Source organism: Fusarium phalaenopsidis (assembly GCF_050370095.1).
Source record: "Fusarium phalaenopsidis strain FUZ10S chromosome Unknown contig_32306, whole genome shotgun sequence".
Lineage (NCBI taxonomy): Eukaryota > Fungi > Ascomycota > Sordariomycetes > Hypocreales > Nectriaceae > Fusarium > Fusarium phalaenopsidis.
Window position 1 is genome coordinate 536,283 of NW_028145403.1, and position 22,303 is coordinate 558,585.

At 50.1% G+C, this 22,303-nt stretch overlaps 11 protein-coding genes across 11 annotated transcripts; 6 read left to right on the forward strand and 5 right to left on the reverse strand.

Annotated features, from left to right (window-relative positions):
- Positions 1 to 723: 723 nt before the first annotated feature.
- LRP88_11011 (HET domain-containing protein) lies at positions 724 to 2,655 on the forward strand (the record flags this gene model as incomplete). Its single annotated transcript, XM_083247456.1, has 1 exon — positions 724 to 2,655. One exon carries the CDS (start codon positions 724 to 726, stop codon positions 2,653 to 2,655), a length of 1,932 nt encoding a protein of 643 aa, XP_083096604.1.
- Positions 2,656 to 2,766: 111 nt separating this feature from the next.
- On the reverse strand, positions 2,767 to 3,507 carry LRP88_11012 (uncharacterized protein; the record flags this gene model as incomplete). The annotated part of the gene is made up of 1 exon (XM_083247457.1): positions 2,767 to 3,507. One exon carries the CDS (start codon positions 3,505 to 3,507, stop codon positions 2,767 to 2,769), a length of 741 nt encoding a protein of 246 aa, XP_083096605.1.
- Positions 3,508 to 4,701: 1,194 nt separating this feature from the next.
- Positions 4,702 to 5,230, reverse strand: LRP88_11013 (uncharacterized protein; the record flags this gene model as incomplete). Its single annotated transcript, XM_083247458.1, has 2 exons — positions 4,702 to 4,851; positions 4,904 to 5,230. The coding sequence occupies 2 exons, from the start codon at positions 5,228 to 5,230 to the stop codon at positions 4,702 to 4,704; spliced, it is 477 nt and encodes a 158-aa protein (XP_083096606.1).
- A 1,316-nt stretch (positions 5,231 to 6,546) lies between these two features.
- On the forward strand, positions 6,547 to 9,017 carry LRP88_11014 (uncharacterized protein; the record flags this gene model as incomplete). Its single annotated transcript, XM_083247459.1, has 3 exons — positions 6,547 to 7,290; positions 7,371 to 8,707; positions 9,011 to 9,017. 3 exons carry the CDS (start codon positions 6,547 to 6,549, stop codon positions 9,015 to 9,017), a joined length of 2,088 nt encoding a protein of 695 aa, XP_083096607.1.
- A 989-nt stretch (positions 9,018 to 10,006) lies between these two features.
- Positions 10,007 to 11,129, forward strand: LRP88_11015 (uncharacterized protein; the record flags this gene model as incomplete). The annotated part of the gene is made up of 2 exons (XM_083247460.1): positions 10,007 to 10,045; positions 10,095 to 11,129. The coding sequence occupies 2 exons, from the start codon at positions 10,007 to 10,009 to the stop codon at positions 11,127 to 11,129; spliced, it is 1,074 nt and encodes a 357-aa protein (XP_083096608.1).
- Positions 11,130 to 11,613: 484 nt separating this feature from the next.
- On the forward strand, positions 11,614 to 11,919 carry LRP88_11016 (uncharacterized protein; the record flags this gene model as incomplete). Its single annotated transcript, XM_083247461.1, has 1 exon — positions 11,614 to 11,919. The coding sequence occupies one exon, from the start codon at positions 11,614 to 11,616 to the stop codon at positions 11,917 to 11,919; it is 306 nt and encodes a 101-aa protein (XP_083096609.1).
- Positions 11,920 to 12,298: 379 nt separating this feature from the next.
- Positions 12,299 to 13,294, reverse strand: LRP88_11017 (NADP-dependent oxidoreductase domain-containing protein; the record flags this gene model as incomplete). The annotated part of the gene is made up of 1 exon (XM_083247462.1): positions 12,299 to 13,294. One exon carries the CDS (start codon positions 13,292 to 13,294, stop codon positions 12,299 to 12,301), a length of 996 nt encoding a protein of 331 aa, XP_083096610.1.
- A 746-nt stretch (positions 13,295 to 14,040) lies between these two features.
- On the forward strand, positions 14,041 to 14,987 carry LRP88_11018 (uncharacterized protein; the record flags this gene model as incomplete). The annotated part of the gene is made up of 3 exons (XM_083247463.1): positions 14,041 to 14,068; positions 14,137 to 14,655; positions 14,725 to 14,987. The coding sequence occupies 3 exons, from the start codon at positions 14,041 to 14,043 to the stop codon at positions 14,985 to 14,987; spliced, it is 810 nt and encodes a 269-aa protein (XP_083096611.1).
- Positions 14,988 to 17,275: 2,288 nt separating this feature from the next.
- LRP88_11019 (uncharacterized protein) lies at positions 17,276 to 18,307 on the reverse strand (the record flags this gene model as incomplete). Its single annotated transcript, XM_083247464.1, has 2 exons — positions 17,276 to 17,441; positions 18,150 to 18,307. The coding sequence occupies 2 exons, from the start codon at positions 18,305 to 18,307 to the stop codon at positions 17,276 to 17,278; spliced, it is 324 nt and encodes a 107-aa protein (XP_083096612.1).
- A 971-nt stretch (positions 18,308 to 19,278) lies between these two features.
- On the reverse strand, positions 19,279 to 20,517 carry LRP88_11020 (zinc-binding alcohol dehydrogenase family protein; the record flags this gene model as incomplete). The annotated part of the gene is made up of 4 exons (XM_083247465.1): positions 19,279 to 19,286; positions 19,344 to 19,695; positions 19,811 to 19,922; positions 19,979 to 20,517. The coding sequence occupies 4 exons, from the start codon at positions 20,515 to 20,517 to the stop codon at positions 19,279 to 19,281; spliced, it is 1,011 nt and encodes a 336-aa protein (XP_083096613.1).
- Positions 20,518 to 21,192: 675 nt separating this feature from the next.
- On the forward strand, positions 21,193 to 21,903 carry LRP88_11021 (uncharacterized protein; the record flags this gene model as incomplete). Its single annotated transcript, XM_083247466.1, has 1 exon — positions 21,193 to 21,903. The coding sequence occupies one exon, from the start codon at positions 21,193 to 21,195 to the stop codon at positions 21,901 to 21,903; it is 711 nt and encodes a 236-aa protein (XP_083096614.1).
- Between the last annotated feature and the right edge of the window lie 400 nt (positions 21,904 to 22,303).

A 22,303-nucleotide genomic window follows, 5' to 3' on the forward strand; every position in this document is an offset into this window, starting at 1 on the left:
GGCGCGTGTTGCAGCTGCGGAGGCAAGCAAGATTGGGCCCGAGAGGCTGCCCTGAAGCCATTCGCGGTGGTGTCCGTAGACCAAGAGTAATGCATCCGCTGGCTACTGGTACTTATAATGTGATGAGGGGTTAATACGGGAAGGGGCGCATAATCATGTGCGATTTCTGATGGCGTGGTTGGATGTTGATGGTCGGAATCGCTGCAGCTCATCCCAACCAGGCATCATCACGCAGGAGAGCCGTCCAATAACACTTGTTTAAGCTATCATCATGTGAGTTGCTTCAAGCAGGCTGTGACATAGTGACCCGAACTGGCCTAGCATCCTCAGCCACTTTTCTAGGGTACGCGCGCACGCCGCTGTTGTGCAACATGATAACGCGTAGCGTACGCGTATTGATTGCAAGCACTTCCAGTCCAAGCAATAGAATATTGTTCCAACATCGGCCTCAAGAGCAATGTTGCAAAATTGGTGAGTTGAAAGAAGCCACCTATTTACTAAACAGTCCTGGCCGATGACATGGCCTCTCACAGTCCAGGTTCGGATATTCCGGCAACGACTCCTTACCAACCATCTACTCAACTCCTCAGCCCTCGTATCACAAGCCACGCAAGCTGAGTGCCTTCCACGTGACGCCAGCGCTAACTGCGGACTCAATCCGGGCATTAAATCCCTCTCATATCAATTTCGAACTTGCCAAGACTCCTGGCCAAGACTATCAACATGACTCTCTGCAGCCTATGCAAGACCATTCCCCCCAAGTTCTTTAGCTCAGCTCGAAATGACCAGTGCACTATCGAACATCACCCGAACCTTGTCGCTCTTGAGAAGTCGGTAGAAGCAGGATGTCGCATGTGCGCGGTCGTTTATAATGCGATACAACGTCGCGTCAAGGACGGCAAGATTTACAGCACAATGGATGGGAAGCCTGTTGATTTGTCCCAACAGATCAATTTGAGGAGCACCAAGTTTGGCGCGCAGTCAGTATGTCTGGGTTGGGCTGACGTGGGGAGTATGCGAGGCATAGAGGTCCCGCACGATTGGGACGATGTCGCTGTATACGACTGCAAGCCAGAGTTGGGAATGGCATCGGACCTTAAGTATCAGAGTGACACAGTCAGGTGGTGGCTGGAGAACTGCTGGGGAAAGCATGCCGAGTGTCGGAAGAACCACGATGCCTCATATCTTCCGACCCGCTTGATCGACGTCGAATCCTCTGATCCTAACCTCGTCCGATTGGTAGTCACTGCTCAAGAGTCCATCGAAAATTCACGCTATATCGCTTCCAGCCATTGTTGGGGTCTCAACATGCCAGAATCAGCCAAGACGGTCACCTCCAACTTCAACAAGCATACTGAGAGTATCCCGTTATCAGATCTGTCTCGAACATTTATCGACTTCATAACGATAAGCAGAAATATTGGCGTCCGATATGTCTGGATCGACTCGCTATGCATCATACAAGACTCCTACGAGGATTGGACTGTCGAGGCGGCACAGATGGCGGCTGTATACTCCAATGCCTATGTTACCGTGGCTGCGTCAAGTTCATCTGACGGCACTGGTGGATGCCGAAAAGGAGATGTGTCAGAGTCGTTCTTTGGGCCTGCTGACTTGACGTGGGATGAAGAAGATGAGTCTGGAAACAGAAAGACTCGTACAATCCGTGTCTTTGCTAAGCCCGAGGGCCATGCAGTCACCAGTCTCTCGCAAGATCCTCTGGTCTCAAGAGGATGGACACTCCAAGAGCGTGAGCTATCACCTAGAGTGGTGCACTACTCAAAGGACACAATCCGATGGGAGTGTGCGTGTCAAAAGGCAACCCTCGAATTTCCCTGGAGTGACAGCCTCTCGTTCAACAACGCGCTCAGGGCGTTTGACCAGGGCCAACTTCAACCTCAAGGCACTGAGGGATGGTATTCGGATGAGGCTGTGAGGAAGAATAGCTTTGTGTGGTTCGAAGTCGTGGAGCGATATACGAAACGATCACTCACGAAGCAGACGGATATCTTACCCGCTGTTTCTGGAATCGCGCGATACTTTTCCAAAGAGATTGGGGACAAGTATCACGCAGGCCTGTTTGCGTCCCACGGTGTTATCGCATTAATCTGGAGGATCGAAGGCAAATCCAAGGATACGAGGAGTCGACATTCCGAGTACCTCGCCCCATCTTGGTCTTGGGCTTCAGTGAAGGGTCCGGCCGAGTGGTGGTGGACGCTCAAGCAACACAAACCAGAGCCCGTCGATCACACATTCACGCCGCAGATTCTCGAGATGAACACAGTACCTGCAGGAGACGACCCTTTTAGTATTCTCAAAGGCGCCACCCTCAGGTTAAAGGGCCTCCTCGTGCCTGTTGGCGCCATGTGGCGAGAACAGGACAGGCTTGAGCATGACCAGCGGTCAATCATGGCCATTCAAGCAGATGGCCAGATGACAAGAGTCGGAACCATAACTTTTGACGTCCCTGAGGAAGCTTGCCAGGTCTTGTTCTGCTTTGCCTGTCGCAGGGAGAGTCAGTTTGGCTGGATCGATGCCCTGGGTCTGGTTTCGACGGGACAAGGAACGTTGCAGTTTAAGCGTGTGGGACTTGTTCGGTCGAAAGAGAAGTCTTGGTGGGAGAAGGCGGTCACGGCAGAGATTAGTATTATATAGAAAGAGCCTTTCTTTGGGGATGAGATAGTTTATATGTGGTGTTTCGAGTGTTCTATCAAGACCAAGATTCAATCTTCCACGCGCTGGTAGCCGTTATTTGGATATTTCTCATCATTTATCCTCTTTGACAGCGTTGGCTTTATTGGCGCTGTCTGAACTCACTACTTCAGATGTGTCAAAAAGCCCCTGAAGCGATTGTCGCCAAGAAGTCTGCGTCTGCCATCTCCTGAACTCTTCGCTTTGAGATGGATCCTGTATAATAAGCCTCTCACGACCAGGTGCTGGCCGCAGCGGGACGTTTTGAGTCATACCCGTGACTCTATAGTCAACTCTTATGCTTTGCTCCCTCTCCTGGATAATGGCGCCAGGTTGTTCGACTAGGTCGATCTGGAACCCGACGTAGAATCGGATTTCGTCTCCATCCCAAGGAACAGGGATGAGGGTTAGCAAGTTCATAAATGGCTTGCCTCCTTTGCGGTAGTTGATTAGACTTTGTTGAACTTCGTCTCTCGCTTCAAGACCCTTCTTCAACTTCAACACCGCTTCGTTATCCACATAGTTTCGCTGCTGGCCCGCCTGAACGAAACCATCCGGGGCCTGCAAGAATCTGCAATTCTTGCCGACAACCTCTCTCCGTGAATACCCTGTCAAGTTCTGGAACATTGCGGAAGCGTATACGATGGGATAATCGTCTATGGTGACATCGCACACGACAAATGAGCAAGAAAGATCGATGGTTCCAATGTCAAACTTGGGATTTTTGCGACCCGTGACCTTCCATAGCAGCCCCAATAGATCGAACTTGGGCTCGGCGGTGCTGTACGCCGGCAAGGGAGGAGGAGTAACGCTCATGGGGAGTGGTAGAGTGGTTGGGTATTGCGCAACTTCTGATAATAAGTTTTGCATTCCTCCTAGGCTATCAAGGTCCTGAGAAGCTTCAACAGGCAAAAGAGACGGCGAACCGGGAAACGATCGAGGAGGAGAGTCACAAAGGGTCTCGGTGTAGTCGAGAAAGCGGTTCAGGGCAAAATGAGCATCTGTCCCATACCACTCGGACCCCTTGCGTCCGGAAATGCTTGCCAGTTCGACTCGGTCGACATCCAGAGCTTGTAGTCTAGGTTGTATGTCTCTAAAGTCTTCCTTGAAGTCTGTCTCGATGCGCCTCGTCCGTTCATCAATAGATGAGATGGCCGAGCTGTATGGTTAGCACAAGCGGAGGACTGTTGGATGAGTACTTACAAAGTCATAACATTCACAGTCATGTCCAGAGACATTTTGTATGTGGTAACTGTGTCTCGAAACAGTTGAATCTCCTTATCTTTGAATGCCCATGCAATGTTTTTCCACGTCCGGACCTTGACTTTACCATCCCGAGTCGTTTGCGTGAAGCCATTCAATGTGTTTGTAAACTCCCCAAAAATGTCCAGGCAGTTCTCGAGTGGCGTTGTAAGGCAATCGCATAGCTCGGGATTGTTTGACAACTTGTCCTGCATGCCAGCTAATCGGCCAAGGACCTGGTACAAAGCCCGAAGGTCGGTTGAGAGCGCCGCGATGTCTTTGGGGGCGCTTCGCAAGCTGTCGATGAACTCATAGAGTCGTTTTGACCCGTGCAGGGCGGCGCCGACGATGCCGACGACGCTCGCCCCGACAGAGAGTGGATCGGCCATGGATAGTGTCAACGTTACGAGGTCATATCTTGAGGGTTGAAAATGAGCGGGAAGCTTTTGCGGCTGACAGGGCATGTGACCAGGCCCAATGATAGAGGCTGATCGAAACGTGGCTTGCTGTCAGTGGGAATGAGTAGATTCGACAACTTGGATGGGGGAGCCGATATGAGAGTATTAGGGACAGATTTTGTGTTGAGGAGTTTTTTTTGCTGGCCTTCAGAGGCGATGCTGCGCGATTAAGAGACTTAACACAGCCGTGTTTCTTTCCACGAGGCAGAATGCAAGGCGTTCTTGACGCTAGTGGCATAGTTACAGTATTGGTCTTGAGTCGTTCTCAAGGTTGATAGTATACATAAAGCATATTCTTCCACGCCACCCACTAAATCTCAGATAACAATGCAGCGATATAGCAAAACCAAGCAGGAACGTCTGCAACCAAAGTCCTCGTAATGTGCAGGCTGATCCATCGAGCCATGTGAGGCTGGGCTTGATCGGGGTTGGACAAGATGCTATCCATGATTGAGAGGACCTAAAAGGCGTCAGTCGACACGGATTAGTTGCAGTTAGACCAAGGAACAAACCTGATTTCCAAAGGTGAAATGAACGACAGTGAACCCAAGGCCAGCCAACGACCACCAGGAAACAGCCTTGGATCTTGGCTGATCCTTACGGCTTCGATGGGACCAGAAGGACCAAATGCCACCCCCGAAAGTGAGTGCCCCAATTGTCGTCACAGAGATGAAGCCTGGCATGAAAAAATCTTTGAACCAGGCTGCGATGGCTGGGCCACTGTAGCTGGGGTCGCTGAACGCGGTTGTGGTGACATAACCGCCGAGGGCGAGGCCGACATTGAGAGTCGTCGAAAGCAAAGGGAGGAAGGACCTTGGAATATGCTTGCTTTGTTCCATTGTGCTGGGAGAATGTGTTGAGTTGATTGATGTTATGAGAAGAGATGAAGGTTGCGCGTCAGCAACGCGCACGGGTTGCGATATTTATGGCTGACTCAGTCGCAGGTGGATATCCGTAAGCGCTAGAAGCCTCTGTATTTGACACCGTCACTGCTTACAAGGGCAGTTAAACTCCCAACACAGTGTCCATCATGGCTTTGCAGACAGCCCAACTGCAGCGCCCCTAGTAGATGTATCTGAAACCCCTCTTCCCGTAATCAGTCTTATCCTCCAGCATCTCCTCGGTTGTCAGTGTCACTTCTGTACCCTCCCTCTTGTCGTGGGTTGCACCAATCTCGAACCCCATCAAGCTATTGTTGTCGGAAAGTCACCACTAGGCCAAAAAGCATGGCGCGCCACTTTAGTTAGTGGTGGGACTCTCATCGCAGCCTATAGCCTATTCAACAAGAATATTTACCCCAATATATCTCCAACGCTACGTAACCGATCTCCAATGCTAGACCTCACGATTCATATATATGGAAGATCATAGCAATAATCTTCTATTCGCCGTTAAACTTTATGAAAGTGTCTCTTTGTGCTGGACATAGGTCGCGAAGTCGGATCCCTTCGAGGCCCGTTGGGCATGTGCGCCTGGTGGCTGCTCGAAGCTCAACCTCCGCCTACTCGGGCTCCTCTCCAGATCATGGTTTTCCATGGCGCCTATTCAATAGAAAGATTAAAGGCTCGAAGCTCTCTTCTTGACGCGGAGAAAACCAGGGCAAAAAGATTGGAAGTATCCTCATCGCGGAGAAGGAGAAGACAGGTTTGCTGGAATGCGGCAGGGGTGGGAAGATATGCGGTCGAGTATGCTAATTAAACCACACTCAGTTGTCCAACTATCGGTGTATAAACTATGCTTACAGGCATTTTTATCTTTTATGCAGTCATCTATTATCTAGGGACCCAGACTCGTTCTCGCCAAGACACTAGCTTGAACGGGTCTGCTTCTAGGTTGTCTAAGAGTTGGTGTTGAAAATGCCGTCTCCCTTACAGTGGCTTGCGAGGGAGAGAAAGAATCCAATGCTGCACAATTGCCGTTGATGCCTCAGGAATGAACCCCCTCATCATTCTGCCTTGGCGACCGCGCGGTCAGCCTTACATCATTCTATCTATCTATCGGCACAGTTATCCCATCAAGGGCGGGGCTTCAACGACAATACAGAACACACTACCTTGCATTATTCATTGCTCTCATCTCGTTCATCTGCATCTCCACTGCCCCATATCACCCCGCTAAGACTGCATCCGACTTCCACCTTTCTGGGGACCTCCTGATGTCGTTTCGGCTGAGGCGCAAGCCAGTCCCTCGCCCGGGCGAGGACAAGGCCGAGGACACGGTTGAAACCGAAACGCTGTACGCTACGCTTGAGGCTAGAACCCCAACAATCCGCCTCATCACATTACTTCCTGGAGCTTGGTCCGAACCAATAGCCTGCTCACTTACCGAGACGAAGCTATCGGCTCAGCAACCCTACAAAGCTCTGTCGTATGCTTGGAATAATGGCTACGCTACATCTGACATCATCATCATTAGCGTTAATGGCCGGGCCATCCCAGTTGGCTACAACCTGTACACAGCGTTGAGAAGGTTACGGCGCCCTCAGACATCTGTTCAAGTCTGGGTGGATTCCCTGTGCATCAACCAAGATGATGTCTCGGAGCGAACCCAGCAGGTGAAGCTGATGCGTGACATATATCAGAACAGCAGCGAGGTCGTCATCTGGCTGGGCGAGAAAGGCATCAATGACGACCTGGGCGACTCGATCTTGCCCATGATTACGGGACAGAGGTTGAGTAGAACGCCTGAGGACGAGTTGGCGCGGGTAGAGTGGTACGGAGACGACCGGGACTTGCCCAAGCTCAATGCGTACATCCAGTCTGTCTCCAAGAGAGACTCATCATTTAACCCCAATATCCGGGACATTTTTGAAGGATTCTGTGTCCTCTATCTGCTCTCGATGAAGATTCCTGCCGCAGAAATCGTGCATCTTCGACACATTGACTATTCCATGCCCATTGTGAAAGGATTGTATGCAATCATGGACCAGTCATGGGTAAGCCACAAACCCTCGGTTAGAGATAGCTGCTGATTATATAGTGGCGACGAATATGGGTCGTCCAAGAGACCGTCGTGGCTAGAAAAGCAACCATCTACTACAGCAAGTTTTCGGCGCCATGGTCCATGTTTTCCGATGCTGCAATCGAGTATGATAGAACACACCTGCTAGGAAATGTCAACTCTGTCTATCCGTACCTGCACGACGGGCAACCGCTCATGCATTTCTCCCGAATCGTCACAGAAATAGAGACGACACGAAGGCTCTGGCTGAACATCCAGCCTACGTCTCTCCTCCCGCTGTTGCGAAAATTCAGAGCAAGACAGGCCACAGACCAGCGGGATAAGGTGTTTGCCCTCCTTGGACTTGTCAGCCATTGGCTACGCGGCCCGCGGGTTGTTCCAGACTATCGTTTGGAAGCAAGTCAAGTCTTTTGGGACACAACCACAACGCTCATCCAAGCCAATGGCTCTCTATCAATCTTGGCTGGAACACTACAGCAGAACAGCATGCAATGGGACATCAATCCCTCGTGGGTCGCTGACTGGGGCAGCCTGCCTGAGTTACATGAGAACGTTCGGGTCGGCAATTTGCCCTTGTACGATGCTGCTAGGGGTCTGTCCGGCTCGGTTCGTGTTCATCGGCCCTCTGTACTAGAAACAACTGGCTTCCAGATTGATGAGATCACCTTTGTGGGCCAGGAGCTTCTCCTAGGTGCAGAAGGACAGAGCAGTCGGTTAAGACTAGTCGTCTCCCAGTGGGAGAAGACACTCGATCGACTCGGGGCTACCCAACTAGGGACCACCAAGTACGTCGGAGGTGGAACCCTCGCAGATGCGTTTTGGCGGCTACTCTGTGGCGATACCGAATACTGCAAAGATGTCGGAGGAGAGTTCAAGGAGGAAAAGATCGAGTTCCGCAGGGCGGGAACCTCGACGTTTTTCACGTACCTGCAATGGCGAGAGGTAGACCACAGCGCAAACAGGAGGACGTCCATTATAGGGGGGTATTGGAAAGAGTCAGGCCATGAGGAGGGAGCTAAAGATGAGAATGCCTTCCACCACGCGGTAGAGTGCGCCTCCGGTTTCAGGAGGATCTTCATCACTCGCAAAGGGTACATCGGAACAGGCCCGGGGCACATAAGGGTAGGAGACGGAGTCTTCATCCTGTATGGGAGCCGTGTACCATTTGTTCTCCGTCCTGCTGGCCGGGCTGCTACCTGCACCATGGTGGCTGTCAATGAGCTGTTTGGCCCGGAGGAGGACAAAAAGACCTTTATTGATCTCACAAAGGGAAGAGGCGACAGGCCGGAACCGAAGAAACTATCAACAACGTGTAATGATATTCATGAGGGAGTTTACCACGTCGTTGGGGACGCGTACGTGCAAGGGATGATGGATGGAGAAGCAATGAAAGGGGAACAAGGCGATGAGGTTTCGCCGCAGAGCATCTTTCTTGTATAGTAAACTCTAGCTCTAAGGCTGGAGCATTAATTCTAGCTTAATACATCTCCTGTTTTGATACACTCTCTTGCTTGTATTGTTTCTATATGGCTTACTCATTTCATTATCAGTTATCAGTCAGAACTAGATGAATTATGAAGCCGTACCAGGTCTCCAGCTTTCTCAACGGTTGGATGATGTGAGAATGTTCGCAGTCATCCCTTGCTGACATGCCTAAGCACCTAGGTATTCCCCAGAGTTGTGCCAGAAATTACTTTGACTTGATTATCTGGTAACGATGTTTCCTCATGTTGAACGAAACAAGAGAGAATATCACCATCTTATCGTTCCCTTACCTACTTCTAGGTACTAAGAAAAGACGCAAGGTAAGTGGGAAAACCTTGGCACTTTGCGTCATCGCAAGTTTGCGATCTGGGCACGTTCTCACTTCGCTGACTTGGTTCGTCTTATCTTCAGTGAGAATTCCACGTGGCAACAAGATAAAAGATCCAACAAGCATAAGAATCAGATCAATAAGCCGTGAGAATTTGAATTTTTCTGCTGGTTCAACGGTGAGAATTCGTCTCTACGTGTCGTAGCAGTCACCCTCAGCCATGCTCACAGTTCTGAACTGACCGCGAAGCTCGTGACAAGGAGGATGTGTGTGAGTATAATGAAGGCTATTGCTCACTTAATCACTAAATAACTTAAATAAACTCACGTGGTCTACTAAATATTCGTTCACGGCGCTGATGACGACAACTGCCCTAAGATGGTGCAACGCTGCAAGGCCAGCTCAGTGATTCAGGCACGCACGACGACACCCCACATAGCCCCCGTATTTGAAATATCATAGCGAGGAGGCGTCCGTCAGGTGTTGTTCAAACGTAAGACTGATATGGATGCGGCGCTGAGAACGACAAGGTTAATTCTAGAAAAACATGGCCAATACTGGGTGCATGGCCATATATGGCTATAGCATAAAACACCTGCATTCTTGGCAACGAGAGTTATTAGGGTGTGCAGAATACCATGTCTGCTTTATAAGCGGTAGATTTGACTGTAGGTGCACTTGCTCACCCCGCCTCAGTGATGATGCCATAGAGGATCACTCGCATGAAATCAGCCTCCCCGCACTGGAGTGATTAACAGTCTATAAAGCAAATACTCTCGGCGCATGATCATCTGTCAAGGCTAGGTTGTAGGTTTGACACCACGCACTACAAATAGCAGCCATGGTCCTCATTGTCAATGCCTTTGGAACCCCGTACGAGGTGTGAAGTCTCGCACCCGCTCTGGAGATGCGCCGCTAACTAAGAAAAGATAGGTTTCCAGCATGGTCAGCAAGCAAAAGACCAGGTCCTCGGCTCAATATCTTACTACGGATCTCTCTTTGAGTCAACATGCGGCCTCGATTGGCCGAGCGTGCGAGAGGAAGCGACACAGTATCTCGACACACTCGAGAGGCTATGCCCAGAGTACCTTGAGGAGATTCGTGGCATAGCAGAAGGCGCAGGAGTAACGCTACTCGACATCGTTGCTCTAAACGTCCGAACCGAGATCAACTTTGGTTTATTCAGTGAAGAACCAAAGCTGCCAATCCAACTGGATGGATGCACTGCCTTGGCCATTAAAAGTGGACACGGTCCGTCGTTTCTGAGCCAAAACTGGGATTGGGTGACGCGTCAGGGACAGAATCTCATCGTATACACTGTTCAGCGACCAGACACGGATATCCCTCGTTTCACGGTAGTCACTGAGGCCGGCATCATCGGAAAAATCGGCCTGAATGAGAGCGGAGTTGGTGTGTGTCTGAATGCCATCAAGGCTCGTGGTGTTGATCACACAAAGTGGCCTGTTCATCTTGCCTTACGAAAGGTCCTTGAATCTTCTTCAAGACAGGGCGCTATTGATGAGCTGGTGTCAACTGGTCTTGCTGGAAGTGCGCATCTCCTGATAGCTGACGAGTTTGGGGCGACTGGCCTTGAGTCTACAGCCAAGACTGTGGAACTTCTCCCGGCAGATGATCAAGGCGTTGTAATTCACAGCAACCATCTACTTGTCAGCCATGCTGGATCAGAGGAGTCTCTTTGGCTACTGGACTCACCTCAACGATCCGACCGAATGCAACAGCTCGTCACCGAAGAGCTTTCATCCAAGCAAGCGCTCACTGCATCCGACATATTCAAGCTTTTCCAAGATGAAGATGGCTATCCAAACGGGATCAACAGGGATGCGGTTGACGATTCAAGCGCAGAGACGCTATTCAACATCATCATGAACCTATCAGAGAGGACAGCGACGATTGCGTTTGGCCGGACAACAAACGTCGTGGAGCGTGTGCACGTTAGCTTCTAGCACCTGACTTTCTTGATCTCTGAATACACGAGTGTTGGACTTGTACGTCAAAGATTCAGTGTTTGTACGCGGACTTTTTGCTGATGACGTGTCAGAGAGTGGCCTGACTAATCAATAGTTACCATCTCTTGTGTAGTCGTTTTGAATCACCGGGACGTGTGCTCCGTATTCTTTTGTCGAAATCATACGTGTTGCTACTAGTACGTCAGCTCGTTGACGGGTAGACGTGGTCAGCAGATGAATTGCGCCTCGTGGCAGGTCAACTAGGTTGTTGATTACACACGACAACGATGGTATCACAAGGCTCCGTGTTGATGATTCAATACCCCCTTTCGGGTATATAAACCCCCCTCCTCTCCCCCTTCATCCCAACTCAAATCCACCAAACTCAACAACATCAAACACCAAAACAAGATCAAACTCAACAATCTCCAGGTCCACCAAGATCAACTCCAAACAAAACATCTCTCCAACACCATCCATCATGACGCAGCTTCCCGACAAGACCAATGTCGTCACCCACGAGATCCCCGCCAAACTTGTCCCCGACATGGTCAAGTTCCAGGCTGCCCTGGAGCTCATCTATGGCAAATCGGCTGCCGGTCTCAACTTTGACTGGAAGCACGAGGGCGACGACATCATCGTCAAGACCTACTGGAAGGAGCCCGAGGACCTGCTCAAGGAGCTCCAGGAGAAGGACGGCGCCATCAAGGAGGAGGCCCTCGACAAGAAGGAGGCTGCCGAGGATAAGGCCATCAAGGAAGAGGAAGATCCCAAGAAGGAGAACTGAGGGGGCATAGCTTCGCCCTGTACCGCCCTGCACGGTCTAGTGTATCATTTTGCAGATGAATTGAGCAATCATTGAACTTTTCTGATTCTATTCTCGTGCTTCACTCTCTGTTCCGTTTATTCCGGTGACCGCTGGGAGTGACGGCGGCGAGCTCAAAGTTTCCTCGATAAAATATGCCGGGAAACGATCAAGAAGTGTGTTTACTACAGGCCAATGACGCAGAGCTCCTCAATGGACGGTTCATGCGGTGATCATGTGGTGATCAAGTTAATTTAGACGTTGAGATATGAAGGTTGAGACTTTCAAGTTGGCATGGGCACATACTAGGTGAGTCTTGGAGATATTCAGAGATACTAACAGTTATCTAGGTTCGCCATCTCTACCTCCAGTACAAGGAACACGAAGGCTTGGTGATCTCCCATGCTAGATCAAGAGCCACCAGCACCTCATCTGGCAGTGGCCCCTTCTCCAGATCAGTCAGGTTACTCTCCAGCTGAGATAGAGAGCTGACACCTATCACGACCCCGTCATTGCCGTCATGGATTTTGAGCTTGCTGTGATGGACCAGCCACCGAAATGCGACTTCCAGTAGGGTCAAGCCAAGCTTGTCCGCAACCGGCTTGATGACCCTCAAAGCTTCAAAGTTGACATCCTTGAAGTATCTCTCACGATACATTGCGCCGACCACTGGATCATTCGTCGAATACCGGCCGCCATCATCTGGGATCTCCTTGCTTTGATACCTTCCACTGAGTACACCTCCAGCAAGTGGGTTGTAAACCAAGATATCGATACCGTACTTTCGGCAACATGGCACCAATTCCTCCTCGATGGCCCGAGTCAAGCAGTTGTACATAGCCTGATAGACGGTCGGCTTGATCCACCCTCGCTGATCAGCGATGTTCCAGATTTCGGCCACCTCCCAGGCTGCGTAGTTGCTCAGGCCCAGCTGCTTAAATTTGCCTTCCTGGTGTAGCTCATTGCAAGCTTTGAGCGTCTCTTGGATGGGAACAGACCGATCAGGCGCATGCAAGTAGAATATGTCGACAGAGTCTGAACCCAGCTCACTCAGGCTCTTGAACAGATTCTCTTTGACCACAGACTTGGAGTGATCTCCTGGCTTGTATGGGTACCACTTTGTCGCCAGCACAAGCTTGCGATCACGCCAGTTTGTATGCCTCGTCCACCCTTCTTGGTGTCCACCGACGTAAGTGCGGGCTGTATCAACTTCCTTGTAGCCCCGCGACTGGAAATGGTCCAGACATTCGTTGAATGCGTCCAAGGATGTAATTCGGCTCCCATAAGATTGGGTTCCGTCTGGGCCGAAAGTCAATAGGCCCAGAACGGCACGAGGGCGAACCTGAGGACTTGCCATGTCGATCATGCTTTGATGTGAAAAAGGGAGCCGAAATAGATGACTGGACCAGATACAAATATAGCCAAGTGGTGTAGACTTTTGTGAATTGGAACTGCTGGAGTCACGGAATGATGCAACTTGGATACTACTGGGTATTTATCATGGTAGTTGTCTACCATCTACCTATGTTATCACACGAAGACGGTTAATAGCCGTCTGGCATGCCACAAGTCAGTGTACATCCCGGATATAACCCGAGCATTTCATGGCATTCAACTGGCTCGGATAGGTGGCCGCTGTTGTGGAAAGGCTACGGCAACGCATCCGACCACCTCGTGGCGGAAATGCTTCGGCTGCTAACCGTCTTTAGGGTTGTTTTGCAAGCACAATCAATCCGACCCATGACTATTCGCTTCCCCCCTCGACAACGCCTCTGCAGGTAGATAGCGAATGTCATTGGCCGGAGGGTGAAGGCGCAGATCGGAACGATGCATCCAAGACACGGCCTTGTTGCGAGGACCTCTCTACCAGATGAGCCTTCAGCACATTTGACGGCATCGGATCATCCATACGAGGTCTCCTGACCATGTTTGCTCCGGTCTTACATCCGGTCATCTACCATGATCATGCACATGATGCCCCAAGGTCACGGCTGATATCCGTGGATGGTTCCGCTATAATAACTTGTTCGTCCTGTTACATATACCATTCTATCATCACAACTTCAGTCACATATCTCCCTATCAACACTTCTCGAACCAACCATGACTTCTATTCCTCAAGCCAACGCCAGTGAAGTCAAAGTCACCGACCGCTTCGATCTGAGCAGCAAGAACTTTCTCATCACAGGAGGCGGGGAGGCATTGGCTTCGCCTGCGCAAAAGCGATAGCTCAACTCGGCGGCGGAGTTGCCATCATCGACACAGCCCCCAAGCCTGTCGCCGAGTTTGACACCTTCGGCGAGCGGTACGGTGTCAAGACGTCGTACGTACGAGGCGATGTGACCAACCAAGAGTCTCTGGAGGATGCGTTTGCGAAATCCGTCCAAGCCGTAGGCCAACTTCATGGAGGATTGACAGCCGCTGGCATTGCCATGGACACGCCATTTCTCCAAGCAGATTGGGAGGTGACCCAACGTACCTTTAACGTCAATGTTTTGGGAACATTTTGGGCCGCCAAGCTTCTTGCACAACATCTAGTCGAGACCAAAACGCCTGGAAGCATTGTTGCCATCGCTAGTATTAACGCCCAAGGACTGTATGTCCCCGTACAACCGAAATCCGCATACAACGCTAGTAAGGCTGCGATTAAAGGGTTGATGGGCCCCCTGGCCGGAGAGCTGGGCCAGTACGGTATCAGAGTTAACTGCATTTCCCCTGGTGAGTATTGCTGTTTCCGCTACCATAGTAGTTTTTGTGTTTCATAAAAATCATTGCTGATCTTGGTAGGGGCAATCCAAACTCCTCTTTTGGCTCGCTTGGAAGGGGAGAAGAGAGCTATTCTTGGCTGGTATAGGGATGGGTCACCCCTCCAACGGTTGGGCGTGCCTGAAGATCTGACGCCCATGGTATGCTACTTGCTTAGTGATGCCGCTGCTTTCACTACCGGCGCCGACATGCTGGTTACTGGTCAGTCCACCGATTCCGAGATTAATCCCAAAGGTGTTGACATGGTCCCAGGTGGCTTGCACGCAGGCTCAGCTCGCGTATAGAAGAACCAACCCTTTTCGTCGAGAAGCGTCTCTCTACTAAATGGGCCATGGTCCAGGACTGGCACATGACTATCAAAATCTTGACACTTGCAAGATAGGTAGAACTTGGTCGCGATCTGGGGAAAGCCGCTCACAAACCCTTGATGCTTTGCTTTTCCATGCTCCAGTTTTGAATGCCACAATACTCGGAGATGAAACTCAAGCATACTAAAATCTATTTCTGTTTCTAGAGCTGAGTTTTTGCCGCTTTAAGCTGAGTTGGTGCTGAGCTTAGGCTGAGGAGGCCTGAGTTGAGGTTAGGGTGGGCTGAGTTTGGGCTGAGCTTGGGCTGAGGTGCCTTTATGAGCCTACTTTTGGGATTACATGCCCTTGTAAGGCCCTAGATCTGGGATAATGCCCTATTTTTGGCCCTGGTTAGATTTACCTATATTAGGAATCTAGGCCCCTTGAATCTAAACTTATGAGACTTAGGTATTATAATCTTAGTTACTATTAAGTTTAGTCTTAGCCTCTAAGGCATTTAATAATTTCTCTATTAATGTAGTTAGTTAGTTAGGGTAAGATTATATAAATAGGACTATAGGTTTTATCTAGCCTCTAAATATCCTATTTAATACTTATTACTATGCGGTAAATACACTTTATATATCCTAAGATATTACTATAGAGGTAAGTATATTGCCTTTAGTATTGTTAAGGACTTTTATAAGAAAGGTCTTTTATAAATAATTCTAGGGAATTTAGCTTATAAAATATAAGTCTAATAATTTGCTACCCTATAGTATATTATTAGCGCTATTTAATAGTATGCTTACCTAAGCTATAACTGCTTAGATTAGCGAGATATTGCAGAGTTACATAAACTTCCCTCCTGGGTAATTCTAGACATATAGGGTAAGTCACGTGACCCGGACTTAGGGCTTTGAATAAAGCCCGATAACTCCATTAAAGCCGGTCTTCTTGTATGGGTATTTTCTATCCGGTTTCTAATACCTAGAATATACAACACTATAGATTTTATCTTCCTTACGCAATAGCCCAGCTATTAGCTATCCGATTGATATATACTATATTTAGTTAGAAGGCCTCGAAAAAGAGCTATCCAACGGTATAACCTTTATCCGAATCGGGCTAATAGATTCCGAACTATTAGTTATAAAAAGATAACTTTCTCTTAGAATAATTTTCCTTAGATCTTTACACACTAAAGCAATATAAGCATAAAGACCACCAATCAGGGGCTGGCCTTCTACCCTATACTGTTATTTATCTTGTGACCCACTTTTATTAGCCTATGATCCCTTATCTAGCCAATCAGCTTTTTATAAGAACTGAATCCTCTGCCTATTCTCTTCCTATTTTAGTTACCTACCCTACACCTTATTCAGACCTTATAGTCTATATTTTTCAGTCTTTTACACTTATTAACCACGTTATATTAAAATCATCTTTTTTATTATAATTTAAACTCGGCCCGCGATGGTTAAGCGACTAGCTCGTTAATGCCCTGAGAATACTTATTGTCACAACCCAGACAATCTCACACGCACGTGACAAGAAGACCAACCCACCGCACCAACCAATCACTACAGGATCACGACGGATCATGCCAAGACTTCATGATCCCGCTGTGATCCCTAGCTGGATCACACCCGGATCACAGCTGACGCCCCATGATCCATCATGATCCAACTGAGGGATCAAAGTATATAGATCGCACTCATTGCACTCTCTTATGTACTAGCTACCCCAGCTATCAATACAACTTGGTTACACTCAATACCCTTGAGCACATTACCAGACGTGACTTACGCACCCACTCTCAGAGTACGCGACCTGATTCACTGCCAACATAAACCAGTACGACCGGTTTATCCCCTTAGGACCTACACGATCGTCACACTTATCGTGGTGTCACGGCCAAAAGAGACCTCCAAGCCACGTGACCAACAGGACCCACCTTATCTCACCAATCGCGAACCGATCAAGAAGGATCATGCCTGCGGGCCGTGATCCCCTCTGATCCGTTGAGCAGGATCATGACGGCTGAGGTCCTGCAAACCATGATCCATCGTGATCCGTCCCATCGCACAAAGTATATAGGACGCACTCCTTGCACTTTCTTATGTAGTGGCGACCCCAGCTATTAATTACAACTTGGTTACACTCAATACCCTTGAGCACATTACCAGACGTGACTTACACCCTCTGCCTCAGAGTACGCAACCTGATCCTCTGCCAACATAAACCCACCACGACCGGTTTATCACTTGGGAATACACCTCTCGTCACAAGTGGCGCAGGAGAGCTTTAGTGTGTTTCTGGCAGCTGAGACCACTAACGTTGCCAAACTTGGACAGGATAACCGTCTTGAGAGACTCGTCCTGGCCGTCACCATAGATGGCGTGCTCTATGTGAGTGGGCTTGATCTTTCGGCAGTGGTGAATAATATTACTATTCTCGTTAATAAAAGACCAACGGTGACAAGTAGTTAGCATAGAATTAGGAAGGCTTTGGCTACCTAAGTAATGTAGAGGGTGCTGTTATGGCGTTTACTACAGCCTAGGATGACAGACACCTGGCTCTCTGACAGCATCTCAAAAACAATCCATTTCCTCTGGCTCTCTGACTAGAGAGTTCTTAAGGTATTCATTTGAATGTAATATAGTCAATTCTCGGCACAGCCGACTTAAATTTTGCATTATTTGACCTAATACAGTGAATTCCCAATTCGACCCCGTCCTGCTCGCTCGCAGGCTTATTGGTTGCGGCTTAAAAGCCGGTCTAGTTTGCGGGGGGGAAACCGTGGCGCAGCCTCGGATGAAAAACCCTTCCTTTTCTAGCCATAAAAATCCGCGAGGCCACACTATGTCCATCTATTTCTACCAATCAGATCGGCCCTACGGCCGCGCCCAGGGCCGGATAAGGGCCGCAGTCAGCTGCCCTGGCTTTTCCGGGGGGTTAAAGGTCCCCTACCGGGTTTCGAGCCCGGCACCTCTGCAGGCCCGCTGCAAGAGGTCTGCCCAGGCGGTTAACCACTCCGCCATCGGGGAAGGTATTCATTCATGAAGGCAGCATTGTCTGTGGGGCAGTTGGCCTAGATGCTCCTGGTTTTAAATAAGCGAATCCTGCCATCATATGCCTACTTGAATTCATACTCACTATGGATATCTAGGGATAAAGACCTTGGGTAATCTAATGACGTTGGCACCGTTGCCGGCTGCCTCTCGGATGAGGGCGATGAACTTGTTAACACTGCCTTGGAGATCGTTCCAGATAGGCTCAGCCTGGATAGTAGCAACCTTGATAGTCTTGGGCATTCTGGATGGTGGGGGGATTGGTTTGGGTCACGTAGACAGGCTTCCGGGCCAGTGGGACTCTTAGACCCACGGCCGCGCAGGCCTAAAATAAGCATCACTCTTCCTTTTACCCAATTTAACCCTATTTCAAGCCTGCCGTGCCTCACGGCAATAGGGGCTTTAGTTAAGATAGTCACACCACTTCAGCTGGGCACATAATATTCAGCTCTTAACTGGTCTATAAATGCCAAGTAGGATGCTTACGGCGAAAGATATGCACCTCTTATAGCATTGGCGATAGCTGGAAGGTCGCACGGAATGTGAGGATGCAGGATAAGCAAGGCAGAGCTGACAGGCTACAGGGGACATTGCTTCTGTGAACGAGAAAATCACGAAATGCCAAGTATGAGGCCAGAGAGAGACATTACTCTATGTGTGTCCCTAGGCGATCCTGCAAATCACGTCAGCACTCTATGGTGGACGCACATTTGATCACATGTAGCTTCTGGGCCCAGGGAAAAGAGGCAACATCGAGGAGGTTGCACTGAAGAAGGAGGGCTGTCTTACTTTGAATCTGAATATAACTCACATCTGTCACTTTTCTCGGCGTAATCAGCCATTCTCACTGCCAAGGGTAAGCCTTGAAGTGTAACTTGTCGCATAGCCCACTGAGCCCAAAGTGAAAGGTACCTCTCAGCAGGTCTACAGAGAAGCTGGGTTATTTCCTTTGTCATATAACTCGCTCACGGCTCAATGAGATATGACATGACTCAGCCCTGGCTGCCTTCATATCCCCCCTACACTGCAATGTCGAATGAGGGGGTTGTGGGGGCTTGTCACACGAGAATTAAGTCACTGATCAGACGAATGTCGATGAGGAGCATGACCGCTGTCCCCAGGAAACTAACGGGCCTCATCACATACGTATTATCTTGAAGCCGATGATTCAAATCATTCCATTCACGACACTTATCACCAACCGTTACGAACAACTAGTTACCTAGGCGAACAACACATTTCTCCCCTGACAGTTTACAACTCCTGACCAGCTCCATACCTGTGAGCACCTGGGAGAGCCCACCATCGATAATCCGCACGGGATGATGGAGCAGTTTACCATCGTCGACCAACTTCTGCGCCACCGCCCACAGCTTCTCGCCATAAGCGCGAATCTCTTCACTCGGGGGACGGCCGTATGGGTCGGGCCAGGTGGACCCGTCGCCGAAGATGGATGGTCCAAGAACCCAGTCCGTCTTGACGGTCGCGCGCGTGGTAGCGTGCGGCGAAAAGGGGTCCAGGGACACATACTTGCCGCCGGCGCGACCAAGGGCGGCGAAGCAGAAGTTGGTGGATTCAATTGTCGTGATGCAGTCGAGAGCGTAGCAAAGGTTGTTCTTTGTGTAGGCTTTCTACATGTGGGAGGCAGATCAGCCAAGGTGAACGTTGCTGAGGAAACAAGAATGTCCACTGCTAGAGGGGCATACTTTGGGGATCAAGCATCTTGCTAAAGTGAGATTGACTTACAATTCTAGCCGCGCAGTCTGGTTGATGATAATCGAAGGTCTCTTGGGCACCGTACGCTTTGACTTGCTCTGAGTTCTTGGGAGAGCAGGTTGCTATTGGGATCATGTTCGCGCTACAAACGTCAACGCCGGCTCCATGGTTGTAACTTTGGAATCGAGTTCCTCTTACAGTCGTAGCAGCTGAATAGCGATGGTTGCTGTAGCTGTGCTACCGCCGTACACAAGAATGTACTTGGGCTTCTCGACCGGAGCATCAGGCAGAGGGAGCCCCAGAAGCTTCAAAGCAAGCCCTGCAGTGCTGATGCCGGCCCCAAACGTGGCGCCGCCTTCGCTGCTGACCGAGGGGGGCAGCTTCAACCAGATGCTTCCGGCAGAGAGGTTATACTCTCCAAATGACCCGCGAGGAGGATTGTTGGCGTTCATGGCGTGCTGAGCTCCGCACACTCTGTCACCGACCTCTACTCGGGTCACCTCGGGGCCGCGAGCGATGACGGTGCCGGCGTAGTCAGTCCCTAGAACACCCCCTGGCGTGACAAAGTCGCCGCGCATCTTGGTATCGCTAGGGTTCACGGCCACAGCGTCCGTTCGGACCAGGAACTGGTCCCTCTGAAGGGTAGGGAAGGGTACATTGTCCCGCACGCGTACCTGATCTCCAGCCTCTATGATGACGGCACGCTGAGTCGTTGGTAGCGCAGGGATCGGTTCCATTGTGAGCAGGATACGAAGGGGGTTTCTTGATCTTTACAGGACAGAGTGAAGGTAAAGGAACTGATGCTTATTGAATCCTGAAGTGGTTTTGATTCAATGCTGAAGCCCTTTCAATTCAGCCATGTCCAAAGAATGGCCAACACCATCTCTTATTCCTCCCACGAGCTCACACTTCGAGCCCCTGGCCTGCTGCGCCCAGTGCATAGCCCGGCAGCTGCAGCAGTAAGCCGTCAGACATTTGAGGGACGGCCCGCTCACGCCAATCCCCCTTTCGGCGTTTTTAGGCCTTCTTCGGCGTTCTAAGGTTGTACTGCATATGGACGTCAGCACGCTGGTCGCCCCCGCGGTCAACTTACGATGGCGCACCAGGGATCAGGCAACACGACATGGATTGCAAGGTTTATGCTTATCGAGCATTGTAAGGCGGGCATATGCCGAATCTGGTATCATGCTACGCTATTTCAAGCGGATATCCTGCGAGGCCTCCCGCGAATGGATCGTTCTGATGTACTCTTATTCAAACCACGTGGTAACAACTTGATCAGCTCTTGAGCAACAGCTACAACGGCAGAATTGGGTACGGTACAGAAAGCAAAGTTTGTTTCGACCTCAACAAAGCAAGGTTGGTCACCCACCATGCCTCACTCTCGGTTATGTACTGACAGTGCAAACAGAATGTCCAAGAGGCCTTCCAAAGCACTTCTTTGCTTCCATGGCAGTGGCTCAAAGGGAGCCATCTTCAAGGTCCAGATGGCGAGGATCTGCTTGCTGCTAGGGGAAACGTTCGAGTTCATCTTCCTGGACGGGCCCTTGGAATGTGCCCCAGGACCCGGTGTTCTCCCCATGTTCAGCGGCCAAGAGCCATATTACTGCTGGTTTGGGAGCAACGGCAATTCTACTGAGGATGGCATTGATAGAGTCACCTCTTCTGTCAAACATGCCGTCGATGAATGGACAGCGACTAAGAGCAACCCTGAGGCCGAGATTGTTGGCGGCATTGGCTTCTCCGAGGGTGCCCTCGCCCTCTCAATGATGCTCTGGCAGCAACAGCAAGGCCTCGCACCTTGGCTTCCACGGCCAATGTTTGCTGCGCTGAGCTGCTGCTTCTTCCCCAACGAGGCCTCGCTGTGGCTCAACGCCAAGGCCCAGGCTCACGGCATGAGCAAGGCACACATCGACGTCCCGACTCTTCACATACATGGCAACAGGGACTTTTGTCTCGGGCGGGCACGAAGGCTCGTGAGGGTTCACTATCAGCCGAGCTTCGCTACTGTCATTCAGACTGAGGCTGGTCATCACTTGCCGACGAGGAAGGATGAGCTGGCCGAGGTGGTGAAGCATATCCTGAGATTGTCCGATATGTTAACTCTCGCCCCGCAGAACTGAGACATTTAGATAAACAACGAGCCATGGTGCGCTGTGCTGACAGCATAGTAAGCTGAGTGGCAGGAAGGTGGTGTGGTCTGGACTAGGTAGACAGAAGGGTGTGAATATAGAGAGAGACCTATCTAGGAGCGTCAGAGTCGCATCTGATTTCCTCAACAAGTCATTGCTCCAAGTCCTAAGCCATGGCCCGTAATCAAGCTACTGTTGGCTCCTTCAACCGCATAATGGAGGACTCGTATCTACAACCTTATGTCCTGTTGTAGTTAGCTTATCCCATTGTGTTCCAGCCCTGGTGGAACTATCCTCGAATACTGAACCCACGTCCCGCGCATAGGGATATCTCGGGCACCGAAAGGCATTGGATAATCAGCGCCGAGCCTTCTCACACTTTCCAGTATGG